Genomic DNA, 14,309 nt, shown 5'->3' on the forward strand with positions numbered 1-14,309 from the left:
TTCATTTAAACACTTTTCATGAAAACTGTCTAAAATAAATATATTCATGTGTTTGACAACTTTTTCTCAAAAGTGTTTGTATATAAGTTTGTTTGATTTGTTATATGCTAATAGTGTTTTTATTAATGTCAAATTACTATACTAAACTATTACAAAATACAATGAACTAAAACAAACAGAGGATGTGCTATATGAGAACAATTAGCTAATCTAGATTTGCGACTTATTATAGATTATTCGTTGGTAGAATGGAAAGAATTAGGCAAAGAATAATCTGCGGGTAATGAATGGGAAGATCGAAAAGTTGGAAGAAGAAAGGATTTTTTGGTTAGATGTATAGAATTAGCTAAGCATTTTATTCGAACAAATATATAACCCGAATGGATGGTTTTATGTCTATTACTTGTTCTTCCTCCCGAGCTGAGATCGATCATTCAGATAGATGGAGGTAAACTAATGAGCTCGAATATCAATGAACTCTATAGAAGAGTTATCTATCATAACAATACTCTTATTGATCTATTAACAACAAGTAGATCTAGGCCAGGAGAATTAGTAATTTGTCAGGAGAAATTGGTACAAAAAATCGTGGATACTATTCTTGATAATGGAATCCGCGGACAACCAATGAGGGATGACCATAATAAGGTTTACAAGTTGTTTTCCAATGTAATTGAAGGCAAGGAGGGAAGATTTCGGGAGACTCTGCTTGGCAAACGAATCGATTATTCAGGACGTTCTATGATTATTGTAGGTCCCTCCCTTTCATTACATCGATGTGGATTGCCTCGCGAAATCGCAATAGAGCTTTTCCAGACATTTTAAATTCATGATCTAATTCGACAATATTTTGCTTTGAACATAGGAGTTGCTAAGAGTAAAATTCAGGAAAAAGAACCCACTGTATGGGGAATACTTCAGGAAGTTATGCAAGGGCATCTCGTATTGCTAAATAAAGCCCCTACTCTGCATAGATTAGGCATCCAGGCCTTCCAACCTATTTTCTTGATACGGAGCTGTAGCTTCTAACTATGATGAATGCGCTAACTATGGATATGATGTCGAAAATAGACCAATTTTATATCACCCTTCAATTCGAATTAGTAAAAGCAATGTCTCCTTATATAATATGGATTCGAAACATTCATGATCTGGATGTGAATGAGTCGAATTACTTATCCATTGGTCTATTAGTGAACTATCTCTCCAGGGATTGTGAAAACTCTTGAACAAGTGGGGCATCTCCACATCGTTTTGCTCCGATAGAGTATGGTTTTGTGTTGATCGACCTCTAGCTATCACGCTCTTTTGGACCAGAAGAAGGGACCTATTAAACTTCCCAAGTTTGTCTCTTGGGGTGGGGGATTAACCGGTAGACTTTCTTTTCTATGTCGCCGTCTCATCAATGAACGTAGATTGATAGAGATGACTTTTGTGCTGGTCAATCTGTATCCCATTCTTCAGGTACAGTTTTGTTTGATTCACGATTTTAATGAAACTTACATACTTTTGTATCAACAAATGTGTTTTTATTGATGTTGTGCATCAACATAAATATAATTATTTGATGATGTTTTATAACATTCATGTATGTATTTTTAAATTAATAGTTATTTTTAAGCTCTAAATTAAGGTTTGTCACGAGCGTCAACAAAAAAAAAAAAAAAAAAAAAACAACAACAACAACAACTCGTGCATCAACAAAGCATAAATTTGTAGTAGTTATAATTTAAAATAATGATCGTTGAAGTTGGTGGAAGTGGCTGTCGTCGGAGGTCGCTAGAGTTTGCCATAAAAGGTGGTCAGACGTGGTTGGAGTTGGCTACAACTGGCGATTGCGCCCAGAGTTGGGCAATGGGGATATCGATTGTGATGAGAGTTTGGTGCACTATAGGTGAACATGGGTATAAAGTATTAGTGACATATAAAATTGGTCCCCTCAAACAATGAGTTTAGTTCATATCTCAACTCATACCAAATTGTATTTTCACCCCAAACACTTCTTAAGATTCTTGACCAATTTGAATGGATTAGCTTGAAATCAAATGCTAGAGATATCAAAATCCATTTAAATCAATTTAATTTTGGAGCATATTCTAAGTCTTATTCTAAATTGGCTAGATTTTTATTTCCAAGTCAAATTAAATTGAGACCTTAAATTTATTTCGAATTTAAATTTGGGTATATTCAAAATTTTATCCAATTTAAATGGGTTCTTATCTCATACTAAATTTCTTCAATATTCAAATATAAATTATTATCTTGAATTAAAATTTGAGGCATTACCGAAACTTTATCTCAAATTCAATTTATCCAAGTTTGAATCTTTAAATTAAATTATGAATAAGACTTCACATTTAGGTCACGTTTACCCCCATCCAACGGTAATAAATCAAGTGGACCCCATTTGATTATATTTGGTATTATTTACTTGTGTTTTGTATGTACTAACACACCAGACCCACTTCCAAATCTGTAATTAAAAAAAAAAACTCATTGATAAATGGAACGTGCTCAATCCAATCGTGTCTGAAAAATTAAATTGTATCGTTGTAGTTACTTTTACGGTTATCATTATTATTACTATTTCGGAGAAAAATTATGAATTTTGATACATTTACGGTTACTGTTACAGTTTGACCCTTAAAGGTAACGATAATGAGAACGATAGCAATAAATATGACAAAATTCATAATTTTAAATAAACGCAATCAAAAGTAATCTAATTACATTAATGAGTCATACCTAATACAATTGATCCATAAATTTCATTACGATTATATTAATTTCTATTATGATCCGTGGTGTTATTTCAACTAAAATTTAGGCACAATCCAAATTTTATGGTGTGAAATTCAAATTTATTTCCAAATTCCCCCGAACAAAACAAAAAATTCCGAGTTTTAGAACCCAGTCGCCGGCCCCTTCACGCCATCTCCTTCTCACACTCGATAATCTCTCTCCCCCCCTAACTTTGCCCCTCTCGTCATCTTCTGCGTGTGCAGCAACCCAGCCGTCGACGTCCAGCTAACCGTCGTCGACAGTCGCCGCCGCTGGACATCCCCTCTCTGCACGTTGATCCTAAGCTTCTTGAGGCTGCTCATTTCACTTTGATTCCATTGATCTTGAGCAAGTTCGGAATTCTTTGATTCTCAAAATTCCTGGTAGTCAAAAGGTGAGAGATGGAGAAAATGATGAGCATCTTGAAGCCCAAACCAAATCCGCAGCAACAGCTAAGGGATTGGCAGCGTAGGCTCCGACAAGAGTGCCGCAACGTCGAACGCCAAATTCGAGGTAACGGATCGTATTTTGTTATTTTCAATTTCAATCTCCTTTGTGTTTTCTTTTATGTATCTGTTCATTACTGGGTTAAAATTCTGATCATGCGATCTATTCTTCTACCTCTAGGGATTCTTTAATTTTTTTGATTTGATTTGATTTGATTTGATTTGTTCTTCTTTGATTGGTTTGGGCCAGATATACAGAGAGAAGAGAAAAATGTGCAGAAAGCCATTAGGGATGCTGCCAAGAGGAATGATATGGTCTCTGCAAAGGTATGTTATGAACTTGAGATTTTCTCTGTTTAATTTTCTGATTAGGGGTTCATAATGAAGAAACGAATTATGATCTGGGGAAACTTTGCCTAATCCATTTCGGAGTGAGGGGGATGGAGACTCTGTTAATTATCAGCAATGCAAAAATTATAAGGGCATACAAAAAGCAAACATTAGCTATACAAAATAACGTCTAAAGATTAATTACAAAAATATCCTCGAAATCAAACCATGATATTAACGAGGGCCAAACCTCACCAGGCTCCTTCTTCAACCCTCACCCAGCAAATCATAAAAATTGGGGAAAAGACGGATGGAGGAGGAACTCTTCAATCAACACATGGATGATATCATCATTTTACGTTGCTGAATTTATTTTTGTTCCACTGAGAACTTAGGCACCCAAGATGGCTGGGTTCAGTTTGAGGCTTCCTGTTTACGTGCTACCCATTAGCATAAGGGTTCATTTGGATATGGACACTAGAATGTATTACAGTATTTGTGTGATATGATCTATATTCTCGGTGGACTAGGGGAAACATTATCTATAATTCAGTACACTTGATCTCATCCTTAATTGTTTCTGCCTGGAATTATGTCCTATCTCTTGTTTAATATTGCCCTCTATTTGTGTTTCAGGCACTGGCCAAAGAAATTGTGAGGTCTAAAAAAACTGTGAACCGTCTTCACGAAAACAAGGCACAACTCAATTCGATATCCATGCACCTTGGCGAAAGTGTTGGTATGATGTTTTGCATATTCTAAAACTTGATGAAACTTTTAGGTCTCGTTGCTGTCTTATTGGCTTCAACAACCTAATATTAGCTTAGTTTTTCTTACTTTGTTGTGTACGGGGATATAATTTGATGATTATGGGTATATGACAAGCTCTATAGTATAATTTAAGTTTATTGTAAATAATAGTTTGCTGAAGATATACATAATACATACATATATATGTATATATGTAGAGATATATTTTTCTCATGTTATCAATTGAGTACAGATAGAAAAGTTCGAAGTGGTGTTAAATTGAAAAGTATAGGGAGGGAAGGTGAAGAGGATGGGATTCTTACTTAGCATTCAATTTATGACATAACTTTTTATATCGAAGTGCAACATAATATGATCATTGATCAGTCACCATTGTTATTTATATTTTCTTGGATTCTGGATACATTTGTTGAAAGCCTACCAATTTTGCAGCCATTGCTAGAACGGTGGGGCATCTTTCCAAGAGTGCTGAAGTTATGAAGCTTGTTAATAATCTGATGAAGGCCCCAGAAATGGCAACTACAATGCAAGAGTTTAGCAAGGAGATGACCAAGGTATCTTTTTTTAAGAATAGGAACAATTTCTAACTTTCTCTTTGGTCGAGGTTATGAATTTAGAGGCTTAGAGTTGACATAGACGTGATTGAACATTATTATTAATTAGGTCCTTTTTTGCATGTAGGTAAGGTTCTTTTTTTTTTTTTAATCAAGTTACAATATGTTCATCCTGGTCCCTCGTAACTTGTTTTATCTTTTATTTTCATTTGGGAGGATGAGGAAGTAATTCTACAATTATGCTACCTTTTGTTTTTAGAAACATCGACAACTTTGTTTAGCACCAAAGGAAAAAAACACAAGGGTTGCGGAAGAGAGACCCCCCCTCCCAAAGAGACTATAGGAGAGCCTTCTAATCAAAGAAAATTATGAGGCTATAATTACAAAAGAATGTTTTGTTGTTTAAACATCACCACGACATTGTGTACAATCCTTCGTTAAATCCTCATGCTCTTCTTCTGTTTGTGAACGTTTATTAAGGGTACTTGCTTATAGTCCTATTGTCAAGTCTCTGTTCTCTGTTTAACTTGCCAAACGCTACTGAATTTATATGTTTTTTGTATAAAGTGTTACAATACTATCATTAATGTAGCTGCTTTTTTTGTATCCTATATCTATAGGCTGGGGTGATCGAGGAATTTGTAAACGATGCGGTGGATTCAGCACTAGATTCTGAGGATATTGAAGAGGAGATTGAAGAGGAAGTTGACAAAGTTTTGACTGCCATTGCCGGTGAGACTGCCGCACAGCTTCCAGAAGCTGTCAGGAAGGAAAGGATGAAGCAACCGGCTCATGTTCAGGAAGTCCGGGAAGAGGTATATATTGCATAATTTTGAGTACCCACGAAAATTGATCCTGTGAAAGAATAAAATATTGTGACATTTATTTCTTTTTCAGGAAGAAGCAATAGCTGAGGGTGTTGATGACGAGGAAGAACTAGAAGAGATAAGGGCTCGACTTGCAAAAGTTAGATCATAATTTCGATATTTCACATAAATTGTCAAAATGGCTGTAACTCGATTTGAGCGTCAACTGTACTCCTGGTATTTAATGTGAGAGAAAATAAGCAAACATACCAAACTTTCTCTTCATGTTTGTGTGATCAAGATTCTTAAACTGAGAACATATTTGTCAAATAGATAGGAAGAGAGTGGAGATGTAGGTGGCGACCGAGACGGTGACTAACCGTTTGATGTATATTGTATCCAATCTTCTTAACAGAATGAAAATGATGCATTGTCCTATCATCGTATGTGTGTAAATGCTATATGTTTCTTACCTACATTGTGATCCATGTTTTTTTTAATCAAAAAGTACAATGGAGTGCCATAAAGTAACAGAAACAAGTGGGAACAGTTGTGTATGCGTTTACCAGACAAAATTGTCCATATTCAGATCCTGCAGGCAGTTAAAAAGTTGAAAAAGTAGGTTTGAAGGCTTTAATTATTGTAATGAACCCATGAAATAGATCATCATTGGATCTTTAGAAGAGCAATGATAGTACTAGGGGAATGTTATTCCAATCAAGTAGCAAGTGGAGTTCCTTAGACGTATTAGATTATATTCTTTTTCAAAAGAAAAAGGTGAAGAGAGAGATAAAGACGCACGTTGGCCAATCCTTTAAGGCACGTTAAGTCTTGCTTCTTGCATTCTTTTTGCTTTAAGATGATGATGGTTAGAAAAAGGCCACTAATTCTTATGTTTATTTTTACCATTTTGATAATTTTAGATGCAAAGTTAGAATTTTTGTCCTGTTTGATTCCCTTTGGCTTGGCAGCTGTGTACTTATTCACCCCGTGAAGATATGAATAGTAATTGTTTAATGATTCCCTCTCATACATAATACATCAACTCTGGTTATATTTCAGAGCTAATAAGAGACAAATAGCAGAACTCATTTTTCTTTCCTTTTCTTTTCTTTCCTTACTTTTCTTATTTTTTCTCTTTCTTTTTTTTTTATGTATCTGCTTATTGACTGAACTTTACTTTGCTTTTCTTTCTACAACTCCCTCCCTCAAATCCCCACCAACCTACAGTAGGCTCTCTCTCCTCTAGCTTTGGACATTCTTTACTCCAAGTTTGTGTTAGCCTTATCAGCCAAGTAAAATAGGTAGTTCATCTGCTTTAGACAGAATCTTATATATACCCTCAACCATAGTTGGAAGGAGATATCCTTCTTGTACACAAAAAATGGCAGCTTCTTTTTCTCTCTTTCTTTCTTTCGCTTTGCTCCTTGCTCTACCATTGGCATCTGCAATTTCTCTAGACCAAGAGCAACCAAACTTATCTTCAACCATTAACTATCCAATTCTTCAAGCAGAAAAGCTCATTAGAGACCTTAACTTGTTTCCCAAGGACTCCATTAACATTGCAGCAGCAGAAGACCCTTCATTTTCATCTTCAGGGATTGTAGAGAAAAGCTTTCAGTTTCCTTTCATTGGAAGAAGAAAAAGTCAAGGCCCATCAGTTCAAGAACTTGGTCACCATGCTGGGTATTATCCCCTTCCACATACTAAATCGGCAAGGTAATTAAGCATTTTTCAGAGGTTTATGATTGCACCTGCTACATATTATAAGATGTCGTTGTACTTTTTATATTGATTCTTCATTCTAAAACTGATTATGGAATGTGCAAAATGAAAAGTTTCAACAAAGAAAAGGAAAAGAAAACCATGGCTTTTCTAGGGATAAAAAGAAGTTATTCAGCATATAGACAAGATTAGTTTGACTAATCTCACATTCTGTTCATGCCTACTGTAATCTTGACCAAGAATCCTTCATAACCAGAATTGTGAATGTATTATTGTTCACAGGATTGATTCATTTTCTAATTTATTCATACAACTCATATTACAGGATGTTCTACTTATTCTTTGAATCAAGAAACAGCAAAAAGGACCCTGTTGTGATATGGTTAACAGGAGGGCCAGGGTGCAGCAGTGAGCTTGCTATGTTCTATGAAAACGGTCCTTTCCAAATTGCAAACAACTTGTCTCTTGTTTGGAATGACTATGGCTGGGATAAGGTCATTTCCTGCTTCACCATATATCCTTGTTCGAAATCACTCTCTTTTACTTCATTGTCTGATTTTGGTCATTTGGATCCTTGTATGCAGGCCTCAAATCTTATTTACGTCGACCAGCCCACTGGAACTGGTTTCAGTTACACTTCTGACGATGATGACATCCGTCATGATGAAGAAGGTGTTAGCAATGACTTGTATGACTTCTTGCAGGTAGGACAGTGTCCCTTCAGTTTCATTAATGGCAAGAGATCCTACAGGACAAACGGATCTCTTCCTTAACATATCTCTGTTAAGATACCACCTAACAAGAGTACTCAAGAACACAAAGAATACCAAAGATAGAAATATATATTGCAATATCAATGAAGAAACTATAATATATCATATTATCATAAGAACAAGTAAACAAGGTAACTATTAGCCTTTCGAGAGGGTTAGACTCTCCCTAAATTCCCTAAAGGAAATCTCACAATATTCTTCACACCCTTCCTCTCAATCTAATCCCTCTATTTATAACTAAAAGCCTTAACCAACTCACTATCTAATTACTAATATGCCCCATCTAATAACCATCCTAATATTTCCTAATAATCCTACTATTCCCATAATTAGGTGTCTTACAATCTCTTCCCTTTTCCTTTTGGTTGTTAATTATCAATATTCTCAGGCATTTTTTAGTGAGCATAAAGAATTTGCTGCAAATGACTTTTACATCACTGGCGAATCATATGCCGGGCACTACATTCCTGCATTTGCATCCAGAGTTCACCAAGGAAATAAAGAAAAGCAGGGAATTCATATCAATCTAAAGGTACCTATACTACATATTTTCCTGGATTGAACATGATTTTATTCTTCAATTCTTTTTATCGAAAACCGAATATTTTATCAGGGTTTTGCGATCGGCAACGGTCTTACCAATCCTGAAATTCAGTATAAAGCATACACTGATTATGCCTTGGAAATGGGATTGATTGGAAAATCTGACTTCGACAGCATAAACAAGTTGGTCCCAGGCTGTGAGAAGGCAATCAAAACTTGTGGTAAGTTTCTAAATATTCACAAAATTTTCTTTCAAATACATGATGTCAATAGCTATGGCCAAGTAACTTCTCTTTGTTCATAATGAATCCACCATCAGGTGCTGATGGGGGAAGTGCTTGTGTATCTTCTTACGTCATCTGCAACCAGATATTCAACAGAATCATGGGCATCGTCGGAGACAAAAACGTAATGAAGAACAAACCAAATAATCAAATCTTATAATTGAAGTACCATGTTGTATTTAGTTCATAAAACTCTGATATGATGCCATTAATTTTAAATACTAGGAGGTGGAGGAGTCTTGCATTTTGCATCCTGATGAAAATTTGTACCATGTCTTTGTTATGCAGTACTATGATGTTAGAAAGGAATGCATTGGAAATCTCTGTTATGACTTCTCAAACATGGAGAAATTCCTCAACGAAAAATCAGTAAGAAGCGCACTCGGAGTTGGGAATATGGACTTTGTGTCATGCAGTAGTAAGGTGTACAGTGCTATGCTTATGGATTGGATGAGAAATCTTGAGGTTGGCATTCCAGCTCTCATTGATGACGGGATTAAGGTGCTGGTGTATGCAGGCGAATATGATCTGATATGCAATTGGCTTGGTAAGTTTTCGATGTTCGTAGTTCAAAATCCTCCTTTTGAAGTCCCATTACTTTCTGAGAAGACGTTTCTAAAGATTTTCTCTACTTTTGTTTTGAAATTTGAAGGGAATTCGAGGTGGGTTCATGAAATGAATTGGTCTGGTCAGAAAGCATTTGCAGCATCCAAAATTGTTCCATTCCTAGTAGATGGCAAAGAAGCTGGGCTTCTCAAAAGCCATGGACCTCTCTCTTTCCTAAAGGTCACTCTCTCTCCCAACTATAAAATAGCAAACATTTGAACATTGTCACCAATGTAACAATTCTCCCCTCTTAGTTTCTTAATATTCATAAAAGTAAAAACATTAAAATCTCGTTCGATTCCGACTTAGTTTTTTGTTAAAGAATTTGTGAGATAACAAGCACAATTTTAAAAAATCAAATAATTATAAACAAGATCAAAGATTTTAGAGTTTTCCTCTAAATTCTCCAAGTTGTTAGAATCAAAGGACTCAATATATAAAAATTAAAAAGGGTAAGATTTTGCCTCCGCCCTTAAAAATTTCTGACTCTGCCCTCGATTAGTTTGACTAGAACTGATCTTAGAAACTTAAAGCTTTTAGATGAGCAAGTTCAATATTTTTTTTTTTTCCTTTTTTCTCCTTTCACATGAACTCTAATATTTCATTTGATTTACAAGGCTGAAGAGTCGAAGTGAGTTTAACTTTAATTGGTATGACCTTTCTCCCTAAAAGTTGGAGGTTCAATCTCCCACTCTCGCAGTTGTACAAAAAAATTACGAGGTGGAACTCGAAAGGGTTAACATGTACTAGGTTTATTACTTTCAAAGGAAGGAAAAATAAAAGAAACAATTAGTTGTAGCTTAGAGCAGAGGAGTTTTTAGTATCATATCATTTGAGAATGTGTGATGGTTTTGTACTACAGGTTCATAATGCTGGTCATATGGTGCCAATGGATCAGCCAAAGGCTTCACTTCAAATGCTTCAGAGTTGGATGCAGGGCAAACTTGGCTTAGATGACATACATGAAAAACTTTCTCCAAAATGAGATTCTTCCTCATCTCTCTCCCTTTGTTTAAAAAGCCTTATTCACACACTCATCACTAATTGATTGTCTGTATGATTGTGTATTGTGTTAAATATTATTATTGCTTTGATTTTATGTTCTTAAAATTTATTGTATTGTTCTATATTCTGAATATGTTAATAAAACTACAGACCACACTTCACTTTCTCTGAAATTTGCATGAAGTAGATTTTCTGGTGGTAGTTCTGGTCTTTGTTTGTTGACCTACTCATCAAATTAGAAGTAAAAGTAAAAATATATCTGAGTTGTTGAAGTTATTTAGTACTAACTAATGAGGAGTATAGGGGGATTTGAATCTCTAACCTTAAGAGTTAAGAAGCACATATATGGAAACGAGATATACATACAACATGATACGGATACAGCAAAATGTCATATTTTAAAAATCTAGGACACAACATGATGAGGACACATTTATTAAAATATACAGTTTTAGAACTATATATCATTTTTACATCAAAAGAAAATTTAAAGTAAATAGATTGATGAATTTTTTTTAATAAATGAAACATTACTCTTCATGATATAATGTAAAGAGGCTATTGTTAAAAAATCCAAGGAAACAATATGATAAACATAGCACATAAAACAAACAAAAACAACGCATAGAGCAAACAATAACAAGACTATCCATTGTCACATATGTCATATATGTGTTTTGAATGGATGTATTTATATGCTTAAAAAACTTAGCTTAACATATTTCATACTCAAAAAGTTGTTATTATTGTCATATATGAGTCTTTTTAGTCTACTCAATAAGTGTTCTATGTCTTGTCTAATATATTGCACTAACAAGTGTTTGACCCGTGTCCAACAAGTATCGGAGTGTTCAATTGTTTGACATGTATTGGATACTCACATGCTAACAAAATTAAAGTATTCATGCTTTTTAGCTTAAGAGATTGAGTACTAGTCAATTATTATTGAGCTAAAGCTTATATTGACGTTTCTATGAATGGAGATGATAGCGGTGGAGATGAGAAGCTTAGGATTTTCATTCACGCTGCAACAAAAGCATTAAAAAATTCAAGGGACAATTGTAATTATAGCATCAGGCCCAAAGTATTAGCAAATATGCAATAATGGAAAAGAATTTGCAAATACAGCAAAATTTAGAATCCAACTCTCAGAGTCTATCAATATAGACTATATTGCTAAGAGGAGTCTATCAATGATAGATCATATCACTAATAGGAGTCTATCAATAATAGAGTCTCTATCCATGATAGAGTCTATCAAGGATAAATTTTACTATATTTGCATTTTTTTAAAAATATTGCTATACACTTAATCATTAACCTTAAAAATGCTATCCATTGCAATTTTCCAAAATTTGCAAATATATATAGTTGCTTTGAGTTTTATTTTGATATGAATTTATGTATATGGTGACAATTTTTTTTCTTTACATTATTCCTTTTTATGTTGTTTTTAGTCCAACTTTATCCAATCGAAAAAAAATGAGCCTATCTCAATTAGCGCAAAATTTGTACTATCAATTTTAAGGTTCGGTTCTTCCACCCCACCCCACAATATTCAAGGAAAAATTTATGTTTGAATTCATCCATTTTAGTCATTTAGGGCAACATACGATTCTCAATAGTCGATAGTTTGATCTTTCACCTCACAACAATGAAACGTAAAAATTTATCTGGTAGAACCAGATTAATATCCTCTTTTGACTTAAATAAATACATGAAAATAGTATAAAAAATGAATATTTCTTTTTCAATACAATAAATGTGGGAATATGGTGATTTGAATATTTGGATCTTAAAAGAAGCCATACATGTCAACAACCCTTCATAATCTTAGTTCATATCAAGTTTCAGCCGAAGTGGTATATGGAAGAATTATAAGATAATGTATAACAACATATTTAAATGTAACGCATGGCAGTGGTTGGCATTTTATAAATAATGCAAAGATATATAAATAGTCAAGAACACAGCTGCAACTTGGTAACTTGCTGCCACCTTTCCCTCACCAACCTCAACATTTTTTACAACTAGGTAAAATCCTTTCAAATAGATTCTTAATTATAATTTTGAAACAATTAGATTCATTCAATTATTTTAATAAGATATTAGAGGATGTGGGATCAGAAGGCCATACACGAGGACACATTTCAACTAGGTTAGTACCTCCTTAACACACTCATCATCTCTCGATACCGATAGTGATGCATTTAATAAAAAAGAATTAATTTGATTCATACAATTGAATAAAACAAGAATTCCAATCAATTTTTTTTATGAGTTTGTTTATCTTAAACTCTTAGTCTACCAATCTATTGGAATTAGGTAAATTTAGGATATTGTCAATGTAAACATAGTTCAGTTGATTAAGACATTATAAATTTAATTTTGAAGGTTCAATCTTCATGAGATTGATCTAAAGTAAATAGGTAAGGTGAAATGTATTTTTGATATTATATTAACTTTTATATAAACTAAATAAAACAAGCTATTGTATATATATCTTGGACTCAAAATAAGCTAATGTGGACTTAGCTCGATAGACAAGACAATTAAGAGTTAAAAGAAATTTATAAAAATCAGAAAAATTATTCCTAATGATGGCTTCGTCGAACTTTTAGTAAAAAGATTGAATATCAAATTTTAAAAGAATAAAACAAAATTATCAATTTAGTTCTATGATGTAGTTTGGTTTCAATTCCATGGATAAAAGATAAGGTGGAAAATCTAAAAATATATCACGTTTTTAAAACATTTAAAAATATAGAAATGTTAGACTAGTCAATTTTTGAATTTTTTTCTAATATCCAATTTTATCATCTTTTGTCCTGTCTTATTGCACACGTTCTTTTTCTCTTTCTTTTTTTATTTTCTTTATTTTCTTTTATTTTTGCTTCTTTTCTTTTTTTTTTTCTTTCCTTTTTCCAACTTTTGCTTCCTTTCTTTCTTTCTTTTTTTATTTTCTTTACTTTCTCTAGTTTTTTCGTCTTCTCTTTCTTTTTTTTTTTTAATATTTTCTTTCCTTTATCCGAGTTTTGCTTCTTCCTTTTTTTCCATAAGAATTATGATGCTGAATTTCATACCCAAGACTTGAAAGTAGCCAATTCATAAGTGATTCGACACCAATAAGCCAATTAACAAGTTTGATTATTATAACGAAACATTAAATATAAATAGTAAATAAAAATGGATTTGAAAGAAACTATTTTTCTTTAGTCTACAAATTTATATCATTTTTAGGAACATTTCTTAAAAGTTTGAAATGAGAAATGAAAATAGTTATTAAACAAATTTATTTCTCAAAAAATGTGAAATGCGAACGATATCAGATAGACCAATAGTTTTTTTCTTTTTATAGAACTTTAAGAGTGTGATGTCTATGAGAAATAAACTTGAAAAAAGGGCATAGATGACCCAAAATAAAGAGCACAAATTGAAATATTTGTGTATTTGCGTACTGTAATATTTAATTACAAAATCAAACGAAGAAAAAAAGTTTGATTTGGCTGTTCACTTATTTTACAGAAATGCCCTTGATAGGAATCAAAAAGAAAAGGGACCATACGAATGTTTGGAAAGGACAAAGAAAGGGAAAATAAGGTGTTAGTAGCTATCATTTATAGAAGTTACCACTGATAGCCTATTATCGGTAATAGAAGCTAACACTGATAGCATGTAAGTGATA

General features: G+C 33.5%; 2 protein-coding genes across 2 annotated transcripts; both read left to right on the plus strand.

Moving 5' to 3' along the window:
• Positions 1-2,728: 2,728 nt before the first annotated feature.
• Positions 2,729-6,129, plus strand: LOC120083282 (vacuolar protein sorting-associated protein 24 homolog 1). The gene is made up of 6 exons (XM_039038957.2): positions 2,729-3,294; positions 3,478-3,554; positions 4,194-4,296; positions 4,761-4,882; positions 5,503-5,697; positions 5,780-6,129. The coding sequence occupies exons 1-6, from the start codon at positions 3,183-3,185 to the stop codon at positions 5,858-5,860; spliced, it is 690 nt and encodes a 229-aa protein (XP_038894885.1). The 5' UTR covers positions 2,729-3,182; the 3' UTR covers positions 5,861-6,129.
• A 501-nt stretch (positions 6,130-6,630) lies between these two features.
• Positions 6,631-10,790, plus strand: LOC120083281 (serine carboxypeptidase-like). The gene is made up of 9 exons (XM_039038956.2): positions 6,631-7,407; positions 7,739-7,907; positions 7,998-8,117; positions 8,575-8,718; positions 8,800-8,950; positions 9,049-9,137; positions 9,302-9,560; positions 9,666-9,799; positions 10,482-10,790. Exons 1-9 carry the CDS (start codon positions 7,073-7,075, stop codon positions 10,602-10,604), a joined length of 1,524 nt encoding a protein of 507 aa, XP_038894884.1. The 5' UTR covers positions 6,631-7,072; the 3' UTR covers positions 10,605-10,790.
• Positions 10,791-14,309: the final 3,519 nt, after the last annotated feature.

Source organism: Benincasa hispida, chromosome 8 (genome assembly GCF_027475165.1).
Source record: "Benincasa hispida cultivar pf3 chromosome 8, pf3_genome.v1.1, whole genome shotgun sequence".
Classification (NCBI taxonomy): Eukaryota; Viridiplantae; Streptophyta; class Magnoliopsida; order Cucurbitales; family Cucurbitaceae; genus Benincasa; species Benincasa hispida.